Raw genomic sequence first — 26,736 nt, forward strand, 5'->3', positions numbered from 1 at the left:
GAGCTCAATGAATATTGCCATTGAATATGTAGAAAACATTTCGTAATACCAGCGCAAACTTGACCTCCCTAAACGTCATCTCAAAGTTTGCTTATAACATGAACCTCCTTCTCCCCATCCTCGCTTGGGAAAGTGGGAGGATGAAGATCCACCGGCCCCTGAAGCCAACGGATGAGGCGTTTTGTAGCCTTTCGGGGGTTCATTCCATCAGCTAAAACATAGAAGATGTTAGTTTCCATCAAATTTACATGCCTCTCTCCTGCTTTGAGGCCACTTACCAAATCCGACAAACGGAATCGACGAGCGATATCCCATCATATCAACAATCTTCTTCGGAATCTCCCCAGAAAGCGCGCGTCTAGGATCGATCCCAATCATCAAGTTCTCCAAAGGCCTGATATACGGCTGGCAATACTGGATCGTCGCCGCATACCTCGGCTTCTCATTCCGGTTCGCGCCTCCGGAGTGCCACGTCGTGCCCAGGAAGTAAATCACACTTCCCCTCGGACACACAGCAGGGATCGCCTCGTTCTCTTCCCCAATCCTGTCACTGCCCCAGAGATGCGAGCCCGGGATAATCCGAGTCGCCCCGTTGGTCTCGGTGTAATCGTCCAGCACGATCATGGTCGCGGCGGTGACGGGTGGGCGCGGTCGGGGTAGGTGCGTGACCCCGTCGTCGTGGTGGAGGACTTGGTTCTTCTCGCCTGGGTTGATGACGATGGTCTCCATGATGTAGAGGAGGTAGTCTTCGTCTAGGAAGTAGTCGTTCAAGGCAAGGACTTGCGGTAGGAGAACGAACTTGTCGAAGCAGCGCGTCTTTCCCAGGAGGGATAGGATTCGGTTGGTCTTGAAGCCGTCGAAGGCATGCATGCCCGCCTTTGGATTCTTTCCGTGGAGGCGATCGATCTCTGCGATGGCCTCGATGGCCTCTGCATCGGTGAAGGCGTTTGGGATTATGACATATCCATTCTCGAGAACAGTCTGGACATGGGCCCTGGTCGTCGGGTCTGTTGGCAAGGGCTTTTGTCTTCGTACATAGTAGTCTCTGGGTACGGCATCCGCTGCCTGAGGGTCGTTCTTCGGCGTTGAAGGAGCCATGAGGGATGGTTTCGGGTACACCAAGGACAAGGCGCTGTCGATCAGCAGGGAAACAGTGGGAAGAGGGAAGTCCATTTTATGATTTTTGGGACTTTCGTTGTGAATGGTATCTTCTTTTGAGTATCCGGGTCAAGGTTGTAGTAAGTGTGCACGAACGCGTATGCTGTCATCGCGCGAATCAGCTTGTGGCGTTTTTCCCCGGAAAGGAGGACTTGCCCAATTCGAGTCATCGTAAGCTGATGTCAGACTCTTTCACTACTTCGTTGACCCGGTAAGCTGGCCAGAGTCTAGCCTACGCTTGTAAGTGGTTGGGACGAAAATAGCATTTCTTCATAATGCTGGTCATCAGGTTGTACGACGCATTAAGATCGATAATCTACAGCCAATGCTTTTGTGTTGGATAGATAACACACGGCGGACTAGTAGGCTATGATGTCTTGAGGTTCCTTGCATTATGTTCTGTGAGCTGTCATTAACACGAGCATTTCCACGGGATTGCGGAGCTCTAATAACTAAAACTCAATCGCTGTTTGGGCTATCTGTTGCTAACTATGTAATTATCTATCGCCCTTGTTCCAAGAAAAGATTCATACTTCACCTTTCTCCAAATTCGCATGTGCTCAGTTAACCAAGGGCTGCGCCAGCTCCAGGACGATTACCATTGACTCCTTGAAGGCGGCCTCCTCGCGACGCGCCGACTCTTCGCGCTTCGCAAGAGCCAAGGTGTAGTCACTGCGCATAGTCTGGATGATCTTTCCGACTTCAGTTTTGAGCTTCTCACTGACCATTCTCTCGGCATTTGAAAGAACGTCCTTAGGCTCCTCGGCGGCGCTGGTAAACATCTCGTCTTTGCAGTCGTCGACATGATCCGTGATTTTCATCTGCATTCGGCTTACTGCGCCTTTTCCTATATTACAAGAAAATATAAGCCTATGCCACAGAAGTCTCAGATAAGTAGTTGACAGAGAATCTTACCTGACTGCGAATTGCATTCCTCGTACCCAGGCGTCATGCGAGTCAAGACGATGCGCTGCGGCTCTCGGTTGGCCTGCTTCTGGGCTTTATTGAAGTCGTTTTTGCACTCAACAATGAGACGTCTCAATGACTGCTGATGCAGAATGATCTGTTCACGCAGCTGCGTAGTAGCTTGAGGCTCATCGTCCTCGCCACCTCCAAGTTGACTCAAGACGCTTTGATGGAATTGCTCGAGCATTGGCTGAACCGCAAAAAGGAACTCATCAAAATGTTTCGGAATATCCATCTGGAAGGTCTCGACCCAGGGATCGTGAATTTGCGACTGAAATTCCTCAAGTAGCTGTTCGTTGAAGTTGAGATCCCTCCAAGTGCCATTGCGAGCGAAGGTTGCCTTGAGAGTCGAATGGTAGATACCACCTTTCTTGGGTGCGGCGCACCACTTCTTTGCCGTCTCGGCAGCTTTGAGATTGGCCGCAGTTGCGAAGGTGTCCATCCTGTTGAAGAGTGTCTCCATGCTCCCCTGCAGGCTTTGGACGCACCGTCCTGTCATCGCCACCGTGTCCTAGTATTGTCAGTGCCTGGACATGTTGAAGTGGAAACGAGTTGATACTCACCTGCTCGAATGTCGTCAGAATCGAGCTGAGCGTCTTTATGTCTAAGGCAGCAGCAAAGTCAAGCGTGTCTTGCGTCCAGAGAGCAACTGAGTTGAGTAGCCGGCAAATGCCAGTCAGCACTTCCTTGTTCTTGGCTATCCGAAGCTCTTCCGTCAATTTCTGCGCATGTTGTTGCAACTGAGGTACTTCCGTATCAGTCACGTCCGTGAAGCCCATGGTCGAATCGCTGGCCCCTTCAAGGCCTTCGAATGCTTGGAATGCATGACTACTGATGCAGAAGACTGGAAGATGGTCGGATATCTCTTCGCTGTCCAGAACATCGGGCTGCTTGCTATTGTCGTTTGTTCTAGCTGCAAGTTGCTGCTGTCGAGTCCTATTTCGCGTTAGTCCGGATCTTTGCCAAACTGAGATGTTGTCATACTCCAAAACAACGCGAGAAAAGTAGTCTTTCAATGTCTCGCGCGAAATTTGGTTTCGCAGCTGAATACAGTCCGCTTGGACCATGTGGAGAAGGTCGTCTTTCCTGAGTTTGCACTCCTCCAATTCTTTTGACTTTGCATCACTGTCGTTGGTCTTCATTCTCTTGTTAGCCCTGCCATCGTTGGAGTCGTTGGAGTCGTCTCGCCGCTGGGGAGTCTTCATTCTGTTGTTTCGAAGCTTCTTGACTTCATTCTCCAACGTCCTGATGCGCTGGGTATACTGTCGAGCTTCAGCCCAAGCTTTGTGGGTTTTTGGCGCCAGTTTCCGCTTGAGATTCTTGATTGCATCGTTGGCTGTCAACTCATCTGTCTTAGAGCAGATGAAGGTGACTGAAGAGAATGCCTGATCTAGGTCCAGCTGACGCTTGAAGGAGTCGCTCATGAGATCTTTAGCTGTCTTGTTGTCGACAGCTCGGTGAATGGGCGCCACGATCCAAATACCAGTACACGCCTTCATGTAATCGCTTGCAATAGCAGTTCTTGCTGCGTCTGAGTCTTGCAGCCCGGGCTAGGTAGGTCATGTTAGTTGAGATACCATGGGAATCATGTATGTCTTACCAAATCCACAATTCTCACACCGTTGGAGAGTGCCTCGGCCTTTGTAAAGATTCTCACCCCCTTGACCATAGGCCAATATGAGACCGCCTCGTCGTCATCCTTGTCACTGGAGTCGACGTAAGGCTCAATCAGTGACCGAAGTTCTTCTGCAGTTTTTGCCTTGAGTGTTTGGGTAGTGCCGAGAAACGGGTAAACATTCGGGTGGCGAATGAGATCAAACACGGAACTTGCTAGCAGGACCTCATGGTCAATGTTTGCCTAGACTGCCCTGGCCTTTGCAACAGCTTTGGCTGCCTCGCTGTCAGGCTCATTCTCGTCCCAATCAAACTCTCCATCTTGGGCTTGAACTTCTGCAAGAAAGTTCTTGATATCGCGCATCCATTGATCAGAAGATACGAAGTCAATCTCTGCTCGGTAGGGAAAGCTAATGTCCGGGTCATTGTTGTAAGAAATCTCGGTGATAGAAGCTGTGCAGGCACGCATGCAGTTGGTTGGAAGCAAGCTGTGAACAGTCAGCTAAGGGCCACGCTGTCAGCGATCAAAAGCTACTTACTCGCTCTCGCCCAGTAGAGCGTTGATTGTTGACGACTTTCCATCGCCAGTGTTCCCAAACACGCCGATGATGATGTTGTTTGTTTGGGTTGCACGCTCTCGGGCGTTCGCGATCTGTTTAATCCAGTGGCTTGCAGCGGCCTGGATCTCCGGGTTGAGCTTGGAACAGAAAGCGATCCGTTTGCAGATTGGTTCAAGTTGGTCCAGGATCGGAAGTGCTTTTGCAACGTGTGCCTCCCAGACTTTGGGGTTCATCTCTGCCTTCAAGTTCTGGAGGACTGAGAACACCATGTTCAGCTTGGGGATGTGCGCAGGCTGTTCGAGGTACTGGCGGTGGCGGCTGTGACTGGGCGTGTCCTGCCTGCCCAAGGAGCGGCTGCGTTCGGTCTTCATTCTGCCGACGTGAATTTGCGGCCGCGAGTCAAGCTGAAAGACCAGATTTGAAGAAAGATGATGACTATGGTGTTGATGACTTGAGAAGTTGACTTGTTTCAGTGTTCAGTTGAAGGAGAACTGATGAGGGAATTAAATGAGACCGATGATCAAGTGTGTTGTGCGAAGATGAAAAAAGTAAAGGAAGAAGATTGATGCCACTCAAGATCTCATGCTACTTTGGTAAATTACCTCAAGTATGTGGGATCTTTAAGTACATGTGCAAGGGGCAGAATGGGAAGTTGTGATTTGTGAAGTGGTGAAGTGGTGAAGTGGTGATGTTGTGGTGTGGAAGTGAAGAGTTCAAGTGGTGAGAGAGGCTCACTCGACCGCGTTAAATAGACCAGAAAACAAACCAAGTGGGTCTGCAAAGTCAGACGATGCTTGATGAGCTGAGGAAGGAATTATCAGGTTCACGGCAAGTTGATCTTGGTTGATCAGTCAAGACTTTTGAGCCGAGGAAGGTACTCGCGGTTGACGGAGGAAAGAAGGGCGAGGGCGGTGATATCAAGATTTGAGGTGATACAAAGAAATCACTACATACATAGAAATATGTAGCTTCATCCTGAGAGACATACAGATATTTCTCGTACTCTTATCACCATCATGAGATTCGCATTGGGTCAGTCTTTCCCTCAATGTTTAGAGAATGAGCGAGTGATCCTTTCCGAGAATTCACACGTATATCCATCTGCCTTCACTTTCACTACCTTCATGTTGATCACATGGAGAATCCAGTCAAAAAGTAAGGCACACTCAGCTCCTGCCTCGGAACCCTCAGGTCGGAGCCGATACATCTCACCGAAGCCTTCACCTGAATCTCACCGACACCCCCGGTATAAAACGGTCACTCACCTTCACACCGAAGATGGCGGCCGAAAACCGCCACCAAGCAAAAGGGCCGATCTTATCAGATCAACCAGCGGCCCCGTCACATCCCACTTTAGACCCCCGCGGTTCCGCAGTCGCAGTCACACCCGACCCGCGCGAGTCGCTCCTACCTTACCTCACCTTACCCCTCCATCCCTCCCCATTAATCGCGAGTGTTATCCCCTCAGAACACATCACCTCATCTCCAAACTCGACTCACGATACTTTGCAGATCCTGCTGCGCCGCATCCTCGGTACTTGCCGATCTCAACATTCCTCCTGTTTTTACAACGCTGTTCTGTTCATTTGACTACGAGTGATCACGCGACCAAAATGGCAAGCGCGGGCGACCTCTTCGTCAACGGGCGCATCTTCCTCCACAATGGCGACGTCGGCCTGGACACCCAGCCCTCCTTCGCGGAGAGCATGTTCGTCGCGGACGGCGTGATCGAGGACATCGGCGCCGCGGCGGACCTCACATCCAAACACGCCCCTTCAAATCCCACAACTCACGACCTCAAGGGCCGGACGCTCCTGCCGGGCTTCATCGACGGACACATGCACCTGCTCCTCCTCGGCCAGGGCCTGCGCAAGCTGTCGCTGGAGGACTGCAACTCCCTCGAAGAGATCCGTGGGGCTATCAAGGCCTTCGCGGCGGCGAACCCAGAGCTCCCGAGGATCATGTGCAAGTTGTGGACGCAGCATGTCACGCCGGGCGGGGTGGACCGGAGTATGCTGGATGATATCGACCCAAGGCCTATCTTCATCGATACCAAGGATCTGCATTCTACGTGGTGCAATACGGCGGCGGTGAAGGAGCTGGGGATCGAGAGTATGAAGGATCCCGTCGGTGGAAAGATTCATCGCGACGCAGAGGGGAAGGCGACGGGGTTACTGAGCGAGGCTGCCGTCTTGACGCTTATCTGGCCTCATCTGGCCCAGGTCGCACCAAAGCGGGATAGAATCGAAGCAATCAAGGCGGCGGTAGAGTCGTACAATGCCTCGGGTTACACAGGACTCATCGAGATGGCGATGGACGAGCCGGCGTGGGATGCGGTATGTACGCTCCGCGCAGAGGAGCCCGACTTGCCGATGAGGATTCACGCGTACTGGCTCATCAAGCCATCCGAGACCGAGGAGGAAAGATTCAAGCAGGTGGACAGGGCGATCGAACTTCACAACGAACTCAACAAGACCACCTCGCCGGACTTGCGCATCGTCGGTATCAAAGTCATCACGGACGGCATCATCGACGCGTGCACAGCCTACCTATCCGAGCCCTACGCCACAGCCGGCGCGCCTCCTCCCTTCTGGAACGCAGAGGACCTCGGCCCCGTCGTGAAGAAGGCGGACTCGGCCGGCCTGCAGATCGCGCTGCACGCGATTGGCGACGCAGCAATCAAGATGGCGGTCGACGCGCTCGCGACGCACGCGACGCCGGGCCGCCGCCACCGCCTCGAGCACATCGAGATGTCGTCCCCCGAAGACGCGCGACGGCTGGGCGAGCTTGGGCTCACTGCCTCGGTCCAGCCAGTCCACGCGGACCCCGCGATCCTCAAGGCGTGGCCTCGGCTCATAGGCACCCACCGGTGCGAGAGGGCGTTCGCGTACCGCGAGTTCGCGGACCACGGGGCCCTGCTCGCACTCGGATCCGACGGTCCCACGGCGCCCTGGGCGCCGCTGCAGAACGCCTACGTCGCGACGACGAGGAGGTCGGCCAGGGACCCGGGCTACGACGTGGTCGTGAACGAGCATTTCAAATTGGGCGTGTGTGAGGCCATCACGGCTGGCGCATTCGGCACGGCCAAGAGCGTTTTTGCAGAAGATCGGATCGGGAGTCTGCAGGTCGGCAAGCTGGCTGACTTTGTGGTTGCAGATATGGAGTGGTCGCCTCAGGGTTTGTTGAAGGGCGAGATCAAGGCCACCTGGTTCGCGGGCAGGAGGGTTTGGGCGTCTTCAGACTACGCATGAAATGATAGCCTATTGGTCGGTGGTGTTTGGGGGGGAGTATTTGTCGGCTCCCACATGTGTTGGGCTATTTGTAAACGAACTGCGTGGTAGTGTTGTGGTTTCATCCCATCTCGACGGTGTTTCCGGGTTCGCGGCAGCGCATGGCACTGTCCGCCCCGTCAAGTCTCGACGTCGGGAGGTCAGCTCTCTGACATTGCCTGATTAGGCAAGGGTCGCAGATCTCCCCAAGTCTGGGCAAAGTCGCGCTCGTCTTGGATGCGAGCGATTCGGATCTCGAGGTTCTCTCCCTCTGAAGGTTCCTCGTCATCGCCTCGGGAGGGCCAACTTTCGCCGCAGAGCCACGGAAGCCACCGTCCAGGAAACCTTTCAGACCTGTTGGATATTAGATGTGTACTGGCCGGATCAACCGAGAATAGAGTGAAGAGAAGAAGTCTTGCTGCATTGTACTGCGCGGCGTGTGAGCGATTCGGTGCTCGAGCCATCTGACAGGAACATGTCAAGGCCTGGAATGGCGAGAGAAGATTGGATAGAAACGGGATGCCGAATTCCAAAACCAACAGCATGAGACCCTGAAGTTTCCCACACCTGGTGGAGCCCGCCCCGATGTGAGATCAATGATGCCGAAATAAGGTGCGCTGCCAAATCGACCCTCGCTCTCGCACCACACCCACACCCACATGGGGGGGCTCCAATAACCACAGATGCCGCGGCTGTGTCATGGATGTCGTCCCAAGGGTCTGGACGGTGTCTGGTTCCAATACAAGAAGGCCGTCGAGGACCCCGTGAGATGAGAAGTTTTGCACACCAGGCTCAGTCATCCTTCACAAGTCCACCATCTCGGAAAAGCCCTCAGCAATACCCGGACATCCGTCTTCCTCTCGTTAATAATCCTCCATCCACAAAGATGCATCACCACATGAGCCTGTCGGCCCTCGCGTGCCTGGTCCCCCTGGCGCTCGCCCTGCCGCAGATGCAGCAGGCGCCGTGCGCGCCGGTGCAAATCATCGTGGCGCGCGGCAGTCTCGAGGCCCAGGGCGCCGGCCTGCTCGGCAACATCGCCAACAAGTCGGCGATGCAGATTCCGGGGTCGGTGGTGATGCCGCTGGTGTACCCGGCGCAGCTGGACCCCTACCCGCCGTCGGTGTCGGCCGGCGTGACCAACATGACGAACCTGCTCAACCAGCAGGCGCAGGCGTGCCCGAACAGCAGGTTCGTGTTGATGGGGTACTCGCAGGGCGCGCAGGTCTCGTTGGACACGCTCTGCGGGACGAGCGACGGGCCGAACTTCAACGCGACGCAGGCCCAGGCGCCCATGATTGGTAACAAGAGTAAGTGTTGTGACTTCCGAGGAGGTGTGTTCGATGTCTGACAGGTTGAATAGTTGCCGCGGTCGTCCTCTTCGGTGACCCGACCAGCGTCGCGACGCAGCCCTTCCAGAAGGGAACCGCCAAGAAGAATGGCGTGAGTATTCTCCCGTCGTCGATGTTCGCTCAGCCAACTGACACACGATCCAGATCTTCCCCCGCCAGGACTTCTCCGCCTGCAACGGCCTCATCAACAAGGTTGCCTCCTTCTGCGACGAGACGGATCTCTTCTGCGCCTCGGGCCAGAACCTGACCGTCCACCTGGGCTACTTCCAGAACCAGAAGTACATCGACCAAGCTTCGTCCTTCATCGTTCAGAACACCCGGTAAAAGGGGGTTTGAAGGTGTCGATTTTTCGTCCGAGAGCTGGAAGCTCGGCGAGGAGCGGAGTGTCGTGGAGCAGCGTCATGAATCGTTTTCTATCGCGATCGTCGGAGGGTAATCTTATTTCATCGTAAAAGAGCATTCGGTCTTGACGATCGACGCGCGGAGTTTGTGGGAAAGATACAATGGATGTAGCGATTGAATCTTCGTGGCCTCTGAACGTAAAGAGGAGGCGAAGAGAGATAATTTCACACAGATGAAAGATTTGGTGACCTACCGATCTGAATTGGTGATTACGTAACATGCATGGAACTATCGCCAGATGCCTTGCAACTACTTTGCTACTTCTATGCCTATCTTTGCTGCTATTAGTTCCGGTACTGCGCTTGTTATCTGTTGTTACTGCATAAGTATTCGACCTGAAATCATACCCGGGACGTAATCTGTTAAACCCAAATATGGGAAAGGGGGTAACGATACATATTCAAGCCTAGCCACATGGCTGCAATGATGGACATGGTCTTCCTGCAGCACCTACAACTGTCGGAGACTCAGAAGAAAGTAGCAATATTTTGGCATCGATTCAGACCGATTGTTCTCATCGAGGATACACCAAAAGCCTTGCCCCGTCCTCACTGGCAAGTACCTAATGCTGACTGGGACTCTAACCGTCCACCAATCAGTCCAGGCTGGCTTATTCTTTCTCTGATTTGAAGTCCGCAGCACTGTCTGAAAGTTGGTGATTATGTAAGATGGGAGTCCGTGGGTGTAGACATGCGCATCGCCGTTGGTTCATTGACCAGTTTATCTGAAGTGCGCGATCCCCAGGGAATAGAGGCAATAATTAGGTTAAACAGTTTTGAGCCAACTTCAGTTTGACTGACGTATTGTCGAATTTGATGCGGTATGTTACAGATTCGCTGAGCTGGGGGGCGGAACCTCACACCGGTGAGTCCCGGGTGTCTACTATGAAGTATGGTAACACGGAGACAAGGATCTATACCCCTGTTGCTTAGGTACCTGTGACCCAATGGCGTGCCTCAACCGCCAATCCGTGTGGTAGCAATCCGGTTTGCGGTCAGATTAGCTAGGCCGGGCAAAATCGACGGGAAGAGGCTCTGTGCGGCAGCAGGTCGTGGCGGTCGGTGCCTTCGTCTTGTATTTTGTATTTAAGTGAATGAGTGCATCGACTCAGCTCATGCCATAATCTGTATTCTCTTAATACCAACTACCTATCCATTGACAATTCCGCCTCACTGACTATGGACAACGCCGACACGACTAGCACCATCGTTGTTGGAGTCCTAGGCTTAACAGTTGCCATCGCGACATTATGGATCAGCTTCAAAATGTGGAAAGGTCAGAGGAGGGCCGCTCCCCAGATTACCCGGGGGCCAGCAATAGGAGAAGCGGAGGTACCCCTGTTACCAGTCCACCGCGACCCTGAACCTCTTCAGCGGCTTCCTTCGCAGGCTTTAGGCGTAAATCTGCAGCTCTTCTGGGGGGATTCTCATTTACAGTTACCCACTGGGATGAACATCCATCAACATCCGTCTCTCTATCAGCAGCATCAACAGCAACACGCTCGCCCAAGTGGTCCGACTTCACATCAACCCGCTCTCCCTGACCCTGTTTCTGACGGACATGATCCCGAATCTCTGCGATCATCTGTGACACCTGGAATGGCCCCTTTGGTTGTTGAAGAGAGCATGGGGTCAACAGATGTATTGAGCAACACTGCAGCACAGCCACCCCTGCCAAGTGGTAAAGCGCCCCATATTTGCTAGTTCTCTCTAGGTACTTCCTTCTGGCGTTCTTGTCGCTAATTTACCCTTGTCTTCAGTACCCTCACCACCCTCCCTTCCTAGCAGCTAGCGGATAGGGCCGAGACGACAACTTCGAATTGAAGGGACCGGCGAACGCTATTTTTCGTAGGTATTGAAGGAAATGTAGTTGGAGAGCGATTCTTCTTCAAGCGGAATTAGATTCACGGAGGTCGTCCAGGCGTTGGAGCATTTGGGTACAACATTCACGTCGCATAAAAGGTCAAAGCTACAGCGAATTCGTTTTCAAGCTCAGGCGGAGATATCCCTAGCGTTTTTTTTCCCCCTATTTTTTAGATATATTGTCATTTCATGTATTATCTTGCTGTCGAATACGATCTATTACCCGAAAACCTCTCCATCGTCTCTTCCCGATCTGCCGCTCTCATTTGTCAGGAACGACCAAAATATCGTCGACGTTAACGACCTGTCCCGTCGCAATGGATCGGTTCGCCGCAATACCCGTCAAAATGGACGCGGCGCCGTCAACATGGCTGGCCGCTCTCGTGTACTCGTCTGACACCGGCTCGCCAAACAAGTCCCTCAGCAAGACGAGGTCACCACCGCCATGTGCACCCTTGGCCTCACCCAGGTCGATTTCTTGAGGAGGTCCAAATAGCGGCCGCAACAGCATCGTCCTCTTTTCAATGGCACCTTCCAACGCTTGGCTTCCGCCAGAGTTGACATAACTCTTCTCCACAACCTCAACCTCGAGTCGTCCGCCGGTACCGTTGAAGTTGACGCGGAATCCCTCCCATGGGGCATACGCCGTCAGCGAGTACGTCATTACGGCGCCGTTCCGGTACCGAATGAGCAGGTTCATCGTATCCTCAATACTGATACCATCCCCAAACACACTCTGGTCGCGGTAATACGCGTCCTCATGCTCAGCGTCGAGGTACATTGCCTTCAGTTGCGGGTTCTGGTCCAACTGTAACGCAAACGGATCATCCTTCGCCGCCTCGCTTCCGTGGGCACGAGAGTAAAACTTCGTTACGCCTCTCTTCTCCGCGTTCTCTCGACCGTAGAACTTGAGATCTCCCTGAGCATATACCGTTTGCGGTCTCGTCTGCAGCCAGAAGTTCACAAGATCAAAATGATGCGTCGACTTATGCACCAGCAGACCGCCCGAGTTGCGCTTATCCCGATGCCACCTCCGGAAATAGTCCGCACCATGATTCTCGTTGAGCATCCACTCGAAATGCACACTCGTCACATTCCCAATCTTTCCCGACTTGATAATCTCAAAGATCTTGGTGTTATGCGGCGCGTAGCGGTAGTTGAACGTCACCCTGACGTTCTTCCCCGTGCGCTCGACCGCCGAGAAGATCTCGCGGCACCGCGGCGCGTCGATGGTCATGGGCTTCTCGGTGACGACGTTGCACCCGAGCTCGAGGGCGCGGACGATGTAGATGTTGTGCGTGCGGTCGACGGTCGTGACGATGACCTCGTCCGGCTTCGTTTCGGCGATCATCTTGTCGAAGGAGGCGGCGGGGTAGGTCGGCACGGCGCCATGGCCGAGGGACTCGAGACGGGAGTTGGCATAGTTCATGCGCGTCTGGTTGACGTCGCAGAGGCCCACGATTTCGGATGTGCTGCTGTAATCTTGCGCGATTGCGGTGTAGAAGAAGCTGGAACGCCCGCCGGTGCCGACGATGGCGTAACGCTTCTTCTTGTTGGTGAGGTCGCCCATCGTGGGTATCGTAAGTTGTGGTGAGGGGGAGATGACTCTTGGCAACTCTGGGAAGATGAAATTGGGCAGAGGTTCGTCGAAACCAGAGTCTGGGGACTGAGGAGGGCACAGTGAAGTTATTGAGGAGTAACGATCCTTCTCAAACACGTCACGACTCCGATTAAGGGCACCAAAATCCTACGCAAAATGCGGCACCCGGCACGACGACACCCTCATCTCGGGGCCATCTCTCCCAACTCCCGAGTTTAGCCAGAATAAGACCACGCTTCTGGGCCGCGGCAGTTTGAACACCCGAACCCAAATCCCCACACGATGCGGGGGTGGTGCGATGGGCAAACTTCGGGGGCGCGGGGGTGGATGTTTTTATGTGGACATTTCACAAATCTCGGCGGGGATGTCGGGGGTTACGAGAATGCGGAGAGAGTTTGGGGTTCACGACGTTCGACTGCAACGTCAGCCCAGCTCGCCCAGGCCGCGACGCCCAGAAAACCGTTGCCAGCCACCCGCTCCCCCAAGACTCGTAGATCTCCGTCCAGCCAAGACCAAGGAATGCTTCTCACGACTCGCCGTAGTCACGCGTCGGAGCGCGGACATGATTCGACCACGATCCCTGAACTCGCCGTCTCGCATTCAGGCTGAAGTTTTCCCTCCAATGGGGTCTTTTATATTGGCCGGGGGTGACCGCTGTCGCCGCCTCATCTCTTGGGAGTTGGTTCAAGCAACGGAGCCAAGGGCTTGGGAGGGGATTAATATCCGGTGGTTACGTTGACCGTATCCGTCGACCCAGGGTTGTACGACAGTAGACACCTGTGCGCGACATTCAGAAGTCAGGTGTTCTGGGCCGATATCCATAATATTTGCCCACATTATCCCCGGCTTCTCCAGGTTCGGGTAGGGGTTACGTGTCGGACGAGAGGGGACCGAATGTTGGGGTAGAGTCTGGGGATGTGGGCTGGCGTGACTTGATAAGATGAACGGGTCCCAGAGTCTGACAGGTTGAGACGTTAGGTTTCGTTTGACACCCCTTCGGTCCTCATCTCTGCGGTGTTGCGTGATTTCTCATCGACTGCGTTCCATCATCAACAGCATCCGCAAAGGATCTCGGCTTCATTTCCACTCCTTAGGGCGATCACCGAGACGATAGTCGACATCATGGCGAGTGTACCGCCCCCGAACCCGGTCAGCGTGCCACCTGTTCCCGCATCCGATCAGATTGAGCCGGTCCGTCCACAGACCGCGAATGGCGATACCCTTCACGAGAAGGCAGCAAAGTTCCTGGCGGAGCATGGAGGAGGCGACGCTGCCTTCACCTATGAGGAGGAAAGGGCCGTTTTGAAGAGAATCAACTTCCGTCTCCTACCTCTCCTGCTAGGCGCATACTTCTTTCAGCAACTAGACAAGAGTACTCTTAGGTGCGATTCATCAATGTCAACAACACACTCATCAAAGTAGGCTAATCTAAATCATCCAACAGTTATGTCTCCGTATTCGGCATCACAGAAGACGCCGGCCTGGTCGGGCGCCAATACTCATGGCTCGGCTCCATCCTCTACATCGCCCAACTTGTATGGCAGCCCGCTGCCGCGTTTATCCTCGTCAAGTTCCCCAACGGAAAGGTCATCGCCGCCGCCATCTTCCTCTGGGGCTCAATGCTCGCCATCATGACCTCCTGCACCAACTTCGGCTCGCTTCTCGGTATGCGATTCATGCTCGGCACGTTCGAGGCCATGATCGCGCCGTCTTGCTTGTCAGTGACGACGATGTGGTGGAGACGCAGTGAGCAGACGCTCGTCACGAGTTCCTGGAACGCTATGAACGGTGTCACTTTCATCGTGGGCAGTCTGGCGACATATGGTTTGGGACACATCAAGAGCGATACGCTGTTCTCATACCAGATCATCTTCCTGTAGGTCATGATGCTCATGATTATCGCTGGTGATGTGACTGACTCTACGGTCGTAGGTTCTGCGGCCTCCTCACCGTGTCATACTCCTTCATCGTCCTCATCCTTATGCCCGACTCGCCCATGTCGGCGAAGTACCTCACGGAGAGGGAAAAGGTCATCGCCGTCGAACGTCTGCGTGCCAACCAGATGGGTATGCAGTCCGGTCACTGGCGCTGGGACCACGTTTGGGAGACCTTCATGGACTTGAAGACGTGGTGCTGGTTCATCCTCATCATCGCCATCTCGTAAGTCCACTGCCTTCAATCCACTATCCTGAACAGAGGATCTAACATCCATCACAGCATTGCTAGCGGCGGTATCTCCACCTTCGGCAACCTCATCGTCAAGTCATTCGGCTACGACAGCTTCACCACCATCCTCTTCAACATCCCCTTCGGCGCCATCCAGATCTTCGCCATCATGGGCAGCGGTTGGCTCGCGACGCGTATCAAGAGGAAGGGTGTTGTCATTGCTATGCTCGCCATCCCTCCCTCCATCGGCTCCATCCTCATGCTCACCATCCCCCGTGACCAGAAGGGCGTCTTGCTCTTTGGCTACTACCTCGTCTCCTTCCTCGCTGCCATCACGCCCATCATCTTCACCTGGCAGGTGCAGAACACCGCCGGAGACACCAAGAAGAAGACCACCTCAGCCATGGTCTTCATCGGCATGTGTGTCGGCAACATCGTTGGGCCGTTGTTATACTCGGTTGATGATGCGCCGCTGTACCGACCGGGCTTGATCTCAAACCTGGTCATGTTTGTCCTCGTGGGCATCTTGGGACTGTATGTTACATCCACCTCATCATTCAAGAAAGCGAGTACTGACTTCTTCTTTCTTAGGCTTATCCCCATCTACCTCAAGTTCCTCAACAACAAGCACGCCAAGCGCCGTGAGGAGCTCGGCAAGAGCGCTCAGATTCTCGACGAGTCCATGTTGCGCAATAAGGAGGCGGAGACCAGCAAGGCGGTTGAGCTTGAGGGCGACGTGACGCACCAGCAGCACAGGGCTATTGAGGAGGACAATGGTCTGCAGGACATGACTGACCTCAAGAACGAGGACTTTATCTACGTCTACTAATGACATCATTTACGCTGAGTAGAGTAATAATTGGTGGTTAACTAGCATTATACTAAATGAACCTTTTCTGTCAAGTCTCGTTTCACCAAACCCAAGCTGTGATCATCATAATAGCGCTTAGTGCACGCAATGATGTCACCAATTGCATTATTCGGCGCAGGCCAATGCAATAAATCTTACTCTCATGCTCTATCCGACATCTCGCTGTACTCAGCGGGTACATATTTTCACGTTCAATATTCCCTTCTCAGTAAATAACGTTGGCGAAGGAAAAGCAACACATAAGGACGAAGAATGTCATGATTTTGCAGCTCGGAGAAGAGTCTTCTTTTGGAGAATCTGAGGTAATGCAACATTTGTCGTTGTTCTATAGACGTTTTACGCGTTGTGTTTTAATCCTATGATATTTTCTTTTTTTTTTGAATCATATTCCAAGCAAATTCTATTTGTCTCCCACACATACAACTGACTCAGGTAGCCCTAAGATTTCTCAATGCGGCTGTCGACTTTATAACCGCTGTTGTCGGTATGCCCCATTTTAAAGTTCGAAGCTTTCGCGGCGCAGGAAATGTGATTCCAAGGGTCATTGTTGGGACTCTGCACTATCCAGTTGGCGAGCATCGGTGATTCGTCGCCTTTGTCATGGCCTGTCGATGATTTGTCAGTCCAGGTCCTCAGGTAAGATCCAACTTCATCTGAATTGCTTACTCTTAACGTGTCTCGAAAGAGTTTCCAAATCAGCTTTGCTAGACATTGCGAGTGATGGAAGAAATCGCGAACAGTAAATCCCCTCTGCTTATTGAAGGAGTAGGTATGTATTCAGATTATTTGGGTGAATAGGCTGAAGATGGTGAAGGATACGAGGGATGTTGAACAACAGACTCAACAATGGCATAGGATGGGACGGACAGTCATGTTAAATAGAAATACCAGCATGGGAATCAGAGGGAAGGTGTACCGAGAAGAGCCTCACCACTTCCCATCAACATGTGTAAACTACATGTTAATAGCATCGTGTATACGTGTACGTTTCCCTGAGAAGTAGAAATAGGTTGATCAACTACGAAGATGATCCAATCATATTAATGGCCCTGCTCCTTCACAACCCCTTTCGGGTTCACCGGGTTGTAGCTGTTCTAGGCAGGGCGAAATGAATTCGTCACCCGGAAGGATAATGACTAAAGGTGCTATATTCGTTCTCTTGATCAGGCCGGGCATGAAATAAAAGTAGCCAATCCGACAAATGGCCGTTCTCCGGAGAACCAGGTTGATACCATGTAGACGAACGGGAGATCGAACGTGTAAGTGTGGTGTGCTACCAGTACAATATGTTGGCTCAAAGCGTCCAATGAAGTGACTGGCCGTTTGAGAAACCGGTGGCGGCCGATCGGTCTAGCTCAGGTTGCCTGCATGGAGAGAACCACTAGTATGCTGTGAAAGCGAGATCCCGGCGCCAATCCAGGTACGATTGGCTCTGGATGGTTGGCTCTAGGTAAGTGGTGTAGTTGGGTATCAACAAGGCTGAGTGAGGTCAATGGCATATCGGTACACTTGTGTGTCGCCGCAAGAATTCACGTGATAGAGCCAGTCCTGTACCCGACCATGTGTTGAGGCGGTGGCTGAACGTGATGCAGGTGACCTGATAGAACGGGAATAGTCAGACATTTTCCCAACGTCTGTCTCGCAGATTACGGGTGTGATGGCCAGCGAAAAGACAACACGAGGGTCGTCGTAATTTTACCCAGTAAGAAAACTGGCCGCCACACCTCTTGGACAGGTAGGCCAATGATAATACAGGAATTTGGTTTATAATATAAGCCAATGATAAATATGGCCGCAATACTCCGAATACTATTCAGCAAATGGAAACGCTGGAATTTACGCCAATTGAAGTGGTGGCCGCCAGTTCTCAGCTAAGCCTGGCAAAGCGGGCGCAGTAGGCGTTCTCGATTGCAATGAAATGACGTGCCGGTTGCCTGACATCTCAATAGGCGTTCTGGCGCCCCGCGCCCGCTGGTTGATAAGGCTGTTGGTCCCTTGTCCGGACAAAACTGGGTATGCTTCCTCGTACCTCTCAGCAGCAGGCGCGCCTGGTGGTGTCTTTCTCATCTCATCTTGGCTTCGGCCTGCGTCCCGATCATCCTCACAGAAACTGCGGAAGCACACTCACCACCATGTCTGACACCAACTAGAGATTGTTGGTGTCTCTTTCGAGCGACATCAAGGCGATCAAGCTATTCTCAGGCACCATCCTGAAGCTTTTCTTGAGCCGAATCATTCAACATAAGACCCGTTTGCGTTTCTCCCTCTGTTTTCCACATCACATTGTCACCGTTAGTCGACTTTCCTCGTCTTTGAGATCGTCACTCTGTCTTTCATCCCTTTCCTTTACATCTGAGCTTCTGCATCAACCTCCAGGTAGGCCATGTGCTCTCAAAGTCAGTTCCAGGCTGACGAACCATTCAGAAGAGCACTGGGGAAGGCCCCCGAAGCCCCTGAAGGGCCGCCTTAGCGGGCAACCGCCGACGAGACATCGTCGACCAAATCTCTTCGGTAGTGTTCGCTCGCGGAGGTTCACCTCCGCGCGGACGCTATTTGCCTGTCCGAAAATGATCATCACAAAGTACTAAATGGAGACGCACTCGAAGATTTAATATGGCAAACCAGATCCGCTTCTACATTTGATGGGAGGAATTGCGCGGTGGATCATCTGTGTGAGGCGTCGGCAATATGTGGCGACTGGTGCCAAGAGAGACCAGTTGCTACCGACGTTCACGGTTTGAGCCGTACATCCGAAGTGCCTGCCTTTGGTCACGAGAATCCATCATTATCTCGCGAGAAGATTGAGATTCCGGACTCAATTGGTTCGAGCACAGTACGACCAGCCGTAAATGTTTACGACGTCGATTTGAATCCGCAAGATTCCTTTGGTTCCCATTCACATTCACCTCCCAACCCCAACGATCCCTCTTCTTACCTCTCGGACGCGACTCCGGCTGCTTCTCGAAGCCCCGGAAACTTTTCAACACCCGGTACTCAGTGGACGCCTCAATCGACTCCCGAACCTCCGATCTCAAGGTCTGTCACCGAGAGTCCCCAGTTACCTCTATCTTCGCCGTCTCAGAACAATGCTTCGCTGAGTGGTGGCTTCCTTGTGTTCTGCCCTGATTGTTTCAGGCTCGGAGGGGATATCAATCTCCTGCGGTAAGCGTTTCCTGTTCTGAAATGCGACTCTCCTGGTCCCCCAATGACTGACTTCGAGAGCAGGAAACACATTGAGAAGTACCATTCCTGCCAATGCCCTTGCGATGCCTGCTTGAGTGGACGTGGCCCTTGTTTGAGGCCACTCCCTAAGTTTGTGTGTCCTTGCGGTGAGAACTGGCGACCCAACAGCGTCACTGCACGAGCGTTCAGAGAACATCGCAGAGACCTTACACGTCGACAGATTAGGTGTAGCTGTGGTATCCTGGTGTCTGAGAAACACTTCAAGGATCATTTTCCCTCAAGATGCTCGGGTGGAAAATCAACATTCATCTGCATTCGACCGGGCCAATCTCATTACTTTGAGTTTGAATCCCCAGAAGAATTCTTGGAGCACTTCAACAATGCCTGCAAAGGTAGAAGACTTGGACGTCCGGCCGAAGGGTGAAAGTCGATCGTTGAGACTTGGGAGACAGCCTGTCTGCGCGGCAGATGGCTTATTGGAGGAACATTCCATTTCTAGCAGTGGTTGGGTTGCCATATTTCTGATTCAGTGAGTTAACAAGACGTTTCTTGGATGATCTTCGGACCATCTGTCGGCCGCAGCGACTCTTTCACCATGTGGTCGAATATGCCCTCGCGCTGGGGCCGACGGATCATTGCCTGACGCAAGGCCGACATAGCAAGCGGCCATGCTCCTGCAGGACTTGGACATATCTGAGTGCGATGGGTGGAAGGATATGGAAGTTGAACTATCTTTTCATCGTTGTATATAAGTAAAGTGATTGTTTTGAAGTGGGTTTGATTTAGCAGGAAGTTGTAGTGCAAACACAACTGGGGATTTGAGCTTGAGTTGGGACGGGGACGAAGCCACAGAGCGATACCTGGCTTTTGCCAACGGGATATCATGCCAACCGACGAAGTCATGGCTTTGAAGTTACTTGAGGTGCTTCAGCTCATGGGGGTATTGGGCCACAAAGAACACGGGATGCTCTTAAAATTGTTGTATTGTAACTGAAACCAAATAAAAGCATAGGCTGGCGCCTACTGGTATGCACCAAAGTAGAAATAAAGCGAGAATCTAACTAGCGGCCAAACTACGAAGAATAGCAAGAGCATGGGTAGTCCTCCGCGAGCAACGTATGTCTCGGTTATGTACCGTCTTACTTTTGATGCCGCCGTATCATCATGCGTATGGTTCATGTCGGTTCGGGACCAATCATTCTTGGGATACGTGGAAGAAGATTCCGTCTTCCGGCCATCCATACCCATGAATCTAGCATGGTAGTATGCGTCTCCCAACTCGGGGTAGATATCATCACTTCTGAGGTGATTTTCTACCCGAACCCTTATTGCTGCCCCATCATAAGAATCAAAAGAAGCTGGCAGTGTCAGGGGCGTCTTTGACAACTTCGATGTTTCTAAAAGCTTCAAGTTCTCAACCTTTCTCCTTCCGTAGTCGTTGACTTCGCCTTTTCTATCGCCGTTATCATTATTATCCTTGCTGTCGTCGGTGTTATAATCCTTGTTGAAATCCTTATTGTTACACTTGTTGTTGTCTTCGGTCTTGCCATCGTCGTCGTTGTTCTTCTTATTATCGTCCTTGTTGTCGTCCTTGTTATCAAGAAGCTGGCGCTTATGGTCCGTGTTGGCGCTGCACTTGTTCTTGTTTGTCTTGTCTTTATTGTTTTCCTCGTGTTCCGTTTTATCTTTCTTGTTGTTCTCATCTCTGTCTTTCTTATCCCTGTTGTCCTTGTTCTTGCTGCCCTCTTCGTGATCTCCCTTGTTGTTATCAACTTTGACACTGCCACCCTTGCTAGCATCGCACTTCTTGATGCTGTTATTGTAGTTGATGTTGGCGTCTGAAATTGAAGTTTTCAGCTTAATCTGACCGCTCTGCGATGACTCGTCTGTTCTGTACACCACGACTGCCATCTTTTGACTCTTCACTATCGATGTCTCGAGTCGTCGACCCGAGAGACGTTTGATCTTTCTCAGTCTGTAGGCACGGATGCGTGGATGAAGACCAGAATTCAAATCGAGGTTGAAAATCTGGGCTTCCAGTCGGTAGTTCGTGGAATTGAGATCTGTGATGTTTCCGCCCTGGTCCACATGCGTGTGATTGATCGGAACATAATGGAGCGAAACAACGTCGCAGTGTTGCTCACGTCTGATACACCGGCCAAGTTTGTATGTCGCTGATGAAGCTGCATTGGTTGGCTTGTCGTAGAAGACTTGAAAGTTGTCGACTATGAGTTCAGATAGAGCAGGCGGATTGCGTAATATCTTCATATTGCTCGCGATGCGGTAATATTGTGTCACGATGACTCCCGGTAGAAGATGAAGACTAGATATTTGAGTGAAGAAGGACGTTTCTCCCCCCTTACCACAAGCGCGGAGGCCATATTTCTTATTGGTCAAGCATGCCATTGAGCGATCAACAGCTGATTGGCCTTTGCTGTTTCTCGAGTGAGCTGGCGCCGAAAAATGGAAAAAGGCAACCATTTGCCTAGGTCGTATTCAGGCATGTCTCACTCTCGAAGGCGCAGTCTCAAACCATGCAGTCTAATAGAGAACAAATTTATTTCTCTGCGATCATAGGCTGTTTTCCCCAAGTGGCTTGTCAGCTCATGATGCGACTTGATTCAGCTGTGGCTAACTAGTCCATTTATTATGTGTAGCACAGACTTCGCCAGAGCTCTGGTTCGCCATTTGAAGTTTCGGTGTTGCTGGCATTCCCGACCTCTTAGTTTCCACTCAGCATCCCCTCCCCTGTTGCTCCGTTCGACAGCCTCTTATTCTGCTCGAGTTGCTATTAATAGTGTCTAGTAGGTTGGATAATATTTTGTCTCTTACTGAAGAAATGAATATCGAAATCCGTCCGCCCACATTCGACTTTGCATTTTTTAGCACTTGTCTCTGCCTTGGGGCAAGTGGACAGCCAAAAAAAAAACCAATTTAAATCTCACTGACGTTCATCTCATCTCATTGCAAGTATCTTCACTGAACTGGCGCTTTTTCCCGGTTACTCTCATAACTGCTGTGTACCCTCTACATCACTATGCTAACTCACACTCTATGAGACTCTCAACACCGTTGCCCACATCAAAGATCTGAACGATTCGGAGCCCCGACCTCTCCAGCAACACCTTCCACTCAGCCCTGGTTCGTTCCTTGCTGCTGACCAAGGTCAACATCATGATATCTTGCCCCGTGTTTTGCCAATCAGCTCCAGTGTCCGGAATGCAGTTTTCGTTCACGAGTAACTTGCTGTATCCTGGCCTCATCGCTGCTGTCGTGCGGGCAAGAATCTCCTCGCACTTGGCGTCGGGCCAGTCGTGAAGAACCGAATGCATGTAGTAAGCTCGTGCACCTATAAACTCTTGTCAGCTAACACGATTTCTTCGCCCTGGGATATGTCATTTCGAATGGCATACCTTTGATTGGCTGCTCGTTGAAGAAGTCGTGACCCATACGCTCAATCTCCCCATCCAACTTGTCGATCTGGTCGATAACACTGGGAAGGTCCTGCACCACAAGTCTACCAGGCGCCTTGGGATGTTTTCGTCGAAACTCATCGATGTCATGACCAAAGCTTCCGCCGACATCTACCAGAAGCACTTCATTTTTGGAGCTGTCAAATCCATCTAGTAGACGCTCCTGGACAGGATAGAACCCGTCATCCATCCAGCTTGGCCTCCCCTGACGATATGCCCCCATATGCTGTGCGAACTGCATGTCGTACGGCGAGTTGGCAGCGAAGTGGCTGAAACAGTCCAGCTTGGTCTTGTATCCGTACTGCAAAGGGCTGTTGAAGACGTCGTGAGGCTCCCGATAGTTGGTCTTCTTGGCGAACTCGTGAAACTTTGCAAGAGCCTCCATGCAAGCACCAGCACTAAAGGTCTGTCAGCGCAATTAAATTGCACAGGTTTGCACGCGGCGAGGAGTCCTATCCTAACCCGCAGAACTACCTCAGGTGGATTCAAAGTCTTCCCGTCGGGAATTCCAACATGTCGAACATTTACTTACACGCATGGATATCCTGCCCCCATAATGGTGATTGTGAGGGCTCTAGAGAAGTTCGTTGCTTTGTATTCGTCCGGACCAGTTTCGACGATATACTGCATGGCCCCAAGATGTCGCATAATTCTCCCTAATGGTCATGAGAACATGTTGAGACTTCAGACTGAGGAGTCTTACCAAGAAGCGCAGGGTCATGACCTAATGTCGCAGCAAGGTCCGTCACCTTATGCGGCCCGTCATGCTGGGCCATTGATGTGAAAAGACCAGAGTCGACGGCGTATGTCAAAGCCGCAAAAGCAGCTGGCTTCAGTGTTGCTGTTAGGCTGAGCTAACCTAGTTCCCTTCAGGCAAGTACTTACTTGTGCCCAGCAATGCTTGATCATAGTTTCTCGTGGTGTCTCAAGAGCGTGGACCAGTGACCGGGCACTTGCCAGCATGCTGAGTCTGGCGGCATCGTCTCCAAGTGTGATATTATCGTTCAGAACAGCAATTCTCTTCACGTGTTGATTGACACCAGGGAGATCGCAGGCTTTGAGGGCGACAGAGATGTCAATCTCTTTGGGTTCGGTGGGGATTGATCCCATGTTGGGTTGGAGTATCAAGTAGCCAAAGGGACAGCAGCCAGGCAGAAGTCAAAAGATTGACGCTAGAACGTAGAGAGCGCGAAACAGCGAAAGAGCTGTGTAATCTGGGAAGCAAGGGAAACGAATGCTGTTATAGACAAAACCGTCAAGCAGAAGACATGCCACAGTCCACCCAAGTGGATCGCTCGTGAAATTCGCCTTCTATACATGTACATGGCATGGGAATCGTGCATCCATGTCAGGGCCCCAACGACAGTGTGAAAGTTTGGCTTAACTGCATTAGTGAAATGGTCACGTCCAACACGGAGTCAGCTCGCTTTCAGAGAAGTAGAATGGTTGTTCTCAAGCCGGAGATACTGCTCCTTGGACCCATACATGGGTTCGAGGCCATCCTCATCGGGATGTGGCGGTTGAATCGGCACCATATTAGGCCATATTCAAGACATACACGCGATGCTTTGCTCTCATCAGTGTTGGACTTGGACCTTGAGCAATCCATGCGCTACCCTTCTTCCCATGGATTCGCCTCCCCGTCTCCAGGACCGATTTGTCTAGTCCCGACGCTCTGGATCAGGGGCTACCAACGTGCTTTTCAAGGATGATGTTACTGCGCCAATATCTTTTGCATGTGATGGGTCGATTTTCATGTTGTTGGTTCACAAAGTTACAGCTCCATTTAGTTTATTACGTAGCTTATACTTCATATAGCTCTTATATCTACCTAATATAAAAAGTAGTAAAATATAAGGTATTAATAGTATCTCTAACCTATATTAATATATAGTATTATATAATAATAAGTAGAATCTCTATAGCTACTAAATAGATTATTAAATAGTAATATTAATAGTAATAACTTTAGCTAATAGAGTACTTAACTATTAAGGTTAATAAATACTCTATAATATAAGTTATACTAAATAGATAATAGCTTTAGCTAATAAGGTATTTAACTACTAAAGTTATTAAAAGCTCTATAGTATAATTGTTATAGCTAGCTAACTGATAGTGGGTTTGTATTAGCAGTAAGTTAGGGATTAAGAACTATAAATAGTAATTAGTTGTTTTATAGGTCTAGTTAAGTAATTATAGGTCTTTAAAGGTCTTAGTGATTAGTTAAGGCCTTAATAAGAGTTATAGAGTAATTATTACTTAGGTATAGCTAAAAGTATTATAAGTAATAATTATAAGTTAATTACTAAAGAGCTATAGAAGTTTATCCTTAAGCGGACTTAAGTCCATCCTATATATAGGTCCTGGGTAGTCCTATTGCTGGGTGCCGTATATGCCCTGTACGGCTCCCGTATCCTTGGCATACGGCTTCCATCTCCTTGGCATACGGCTTCCGTCTTTCTGGAATATGGATGCTATATCTTGATTATATGGATCTAATCTCTTATCTTATTGTTACGTAACCTATACTATAGTTCTTTTGTTCCTAAGGGATCCTTATGTATTCCTATGATCCTATATATAAATATATTATTATAACTGCCTAATATCTTAGTAGGGTATCCTTTATTAGTTATACCTAATAGGTTATAATATTAGGTCCCCTCTTTAAAGGTCTAGTCCCTTAGATTAATATAAGTAAGTAGTATCTCTTAGGTTGGGGAGGTATTAATTATACTTCTTAATCTCTATAATACTAATACTATATTAGGTTATATTTAAAAATTAAAAGATTTAAAATCTATTCTTTATTCTACTTATAATAACGTATTTAAGCGCTTTAGTTCTTCTAACGTTATACCCTATACTTACTATTTCTAGGTAAAGCGTCCTTATTATATAGTAGAGGGTTTAAAAGTCTATTATAGGTATAAGAATTTAAAGCGTCCTTATAATAAACTAGTTATTGCGTTAAGCTATAAGTCCTATTATATCTTTCTTTATAGGCTGCTTCTAACTTATTATAGTGAAGCATCTTAGTGACTAGCATTAAGAGTAGGAGGAAAAGGAGGAGTAAGCTAGTAATGCTCTATTAGCGCTCTATAAGAAGCTTATTTAGGTATAATTAGAGGTAGCTAATATAGCTAGTTATTTAGCTTATATTTATATAACTTAGAAGTTAATTAAGGAGCGTTATATAGAGACGTTTACTTAGGGGATATAGGAACTTGAGGAGGCTAATAACGTTCTTCCTATATTGGATGCTTATAAGCGATACGTTGTGGAGGATCTTTAGGCTAGAGGTGTTAAGAATAACCCTTCCTAGACTGAGTTTGGGATTAGGGAGGAGTTTATAGACTTAGGTCCCTTGCTTGGTGATACTCCTGTAGTAGCTGCTGGGAGTGCTGGAGGTTCTTGATGGGTTCCTATGAGTTGTCTTTATATCTATACCCCTTCCATTTAATGAGGTATTCTATATTTCTGTTGTTTTTATAGTAGTTAATAATTTATTTGACTTTATATTCTGGTTCTAGTGGTTCTATAATGATATAGTCTTCTATATGTGAACCTATTAGTGCTTTTTTGAGAAGTAAAATATAAAAGACTAGATAATACTTTATAGTGTCTAGTAGTATAAGTTTAAAGTTAACGTTAGATACCTTCTTTATAATCTTAAAAGGTCTAAGTTTCTTAAAGTCTAACTTATTGCTTAGTTGTTTTATCTTAATGTTTTAGTGGAGAAGGTATATACTATCTCCCTCCTATAGAGTTAGTCCCTTAACTCTTAAGGTATTAGCGTATTTATATATTTATTTATATATAAATTTAAGTTCTTTAGGTAGCTCTTATTAGATTTCCTTAAGTTTATTAATATCTACTATAGCTTTTAGAGCTACTAGGCCTTATTATAGTTCTCTATAGGCTATTAGGTTAAATCTATAGTTTAGATAGAATAGTAATTCTTTTATACTTTCTCCTACTGCGCTATTATAGGCAAACTGGGCCATAGGTAGTAGTTAAACCTAATTATCTTATTAGTAGTTGATATAGTAGCGTAGATAGGTTTCTATAATCTAATTGATTTATTCTATTTAGCTATTAGTTTATAGATAAAAAGCAGTAGATATTTTATAATTAGATCTAAGCTATGAGATTAGGGATCTCTAAAACTTAGAAGTAAATAACTTATCTCTATTAGATATAATTTCCTTTGGCGTTCTATGTTAGCTGATAATTATCTATAGAAACTTATAGGTA

The 26,736-nt window shown here is 49.9% G+C and overlaps 7 protein-coding genes across 7 annotated transcripts; 3 read left to right on the plus strand and 4 right to left on the minus strand.

Annotated features, from left to right (window-relative positions):
- Positions 1-80: 80 nt before the first annotated feature.
- CkaCkLH20_09601 (phytanoyl-CoA dioxygenase) lies at positions 81-1,173 on the minus strand (the record flags this gene model as incomplete). The annotated part of the gene is made up of 2 exons (XM_038892316.1): positions 81-211; positions 279-1,173. The coding sequence occupies 2 exons, from the start codon at positions 1,171-1,173 to the stop codon at positions 81-83; spliced, it is 1,026 nt and encodes a 341-aa protein (XP_038742552.1).
- A 545-nt stretch (positions 1,174-1,718) lies between these two features.
- Positions 1,719-4,669, minus strand: CkaCkLH20_09602 (uncharacterized protein; the record flags this gene model as incomplete). Its single annotated transcript, XM_038892317.1, has 7 exons — positions 1,719-2,005; positions 2,074-2,635; positions 2,688-3,060; positions 3,109-3,674; positions 3,725-3,964; positions 4,007-4,226; positions 4,278-4,669. 7 exons carry the CDS (start codon positions 4,667-4,669, stop codon positions 1,719-1,721), a joined length of 2,640 nt encoding a protein of 879 aa, XP_038742553.1.
- Positions 4,670-5,911: 1,242 nt separating this feature from the next.
- On the plus strand, positions 5,912-7,549 carry CkaCkLH20_09603 (amidohydrolase family protein; the record flags this gene model as incomplete). The annotated part of the gene is made up of 1 exon (XM_038892318.1): positions 5,912-7,549. The coding sequence occupies one exon, from the start codon at positions 5,912-5,914 to the stop codon at positions 7,547-7,549; it is 1,638 nt and encodes a 545-aa protein (XP_038742554.1).
- Positions 7,550-8,465: 916 nt separating this feature from the next.
- CkaCkLH20_09604 (cutinase) lies at positions 8,466-9,243 on the plus strand (the record flags this gene model as incomplete). The annotated part of the gene is made up of 3 exons (XM_038892319.1): positions 8,466-8,877; positions 8,931-9,010; positions 9,064-9,243. 3 exons carry the CDS (start codon positions 8,466-8,468, stop codon positions 9,241-9,243), a joined length of 672 nt encoding a protein of 223 aa, XP_038742555.1.
- A 2,202-nt stretch (positions 9,244-11,445) lies between these two features.
- Positions 11,446-12,753, minus strand: CkaCkLH20_09605 (uncharacterized protein; the record flags this gene model as incomplete). The annotated part of the gene is made up of 1 exon (XM_038892320.1): positions 11,446-12,753. One exon carries the CDS (start codon positions 12,751-12,753, stop codon positions 11,446-11,448), a length of 1,308 nt encoding a protein of 435 aa, XP_038742556.1.
- Positions 12,754-13,905: 1,152 nt separating this feature from the next.
- CkaCkLH20_09606 (allantoate permease) lies at positions 13,906-15,778 on the plus strand (the record flags this gene model as incomplete). Its single annotated transcript, XM_038892321.1, has 5 exons — positions 13,906-14,165; positions 14,228-14,659; positions 14,716-14,943; positions 15,001-15,483; positions 15,541-15,778. The coding sequence occupies 5 exons, from the start codon at positions 13,906-13,908 to the stop codon at positions 15,776-15,778; spliced, it is 1,641 nt and encodes a 546-aa protein (XP_038742557.1).
- Positions 15,779-20,328: 4,550 nt separating this feature from the next.
- Positions 20,329-23,586, minus strand: CkaCkLH20_09607 (sterigmatocystin 8-o-methyltransferase; the record flags this gene model as incomplete). Its single annotated transcript, XM_038892322.1, has 7 exons — positions 20,329-20,361; positions 20,423-20,841; positions 22,053-22,352; positions 22,417-22,874; positions 23,009-23,132; positions 23,180-23,306; positions 23,362-23,586. The coding sequence occupies 7 exons, from the start codon at positions 23,584-23,586 to the stop codon at positions 20,329-20,331; spliced, it is 1,686 nt and encodes a 561-aa protein (XP_038742558.1).
- Between the last annotated feature and the right edge of the window lie 3,150 nt (positions 23,587-26,736).

Source organism: Colletotrichum karsti, assembly GCF_011947395.1.
Source record: "Colletotrichum karsti strain CkLH20 chromosome Unknown Scaffold34, whole genome shotgun sequence".
Classification (NCBI taxonomy): Eukaryota; Fungi; Ascomycota; class Sordariomycetes; order Glomerellales; family Glomerellaceae; genus Colletotrichum; species Colletotrichum karsti.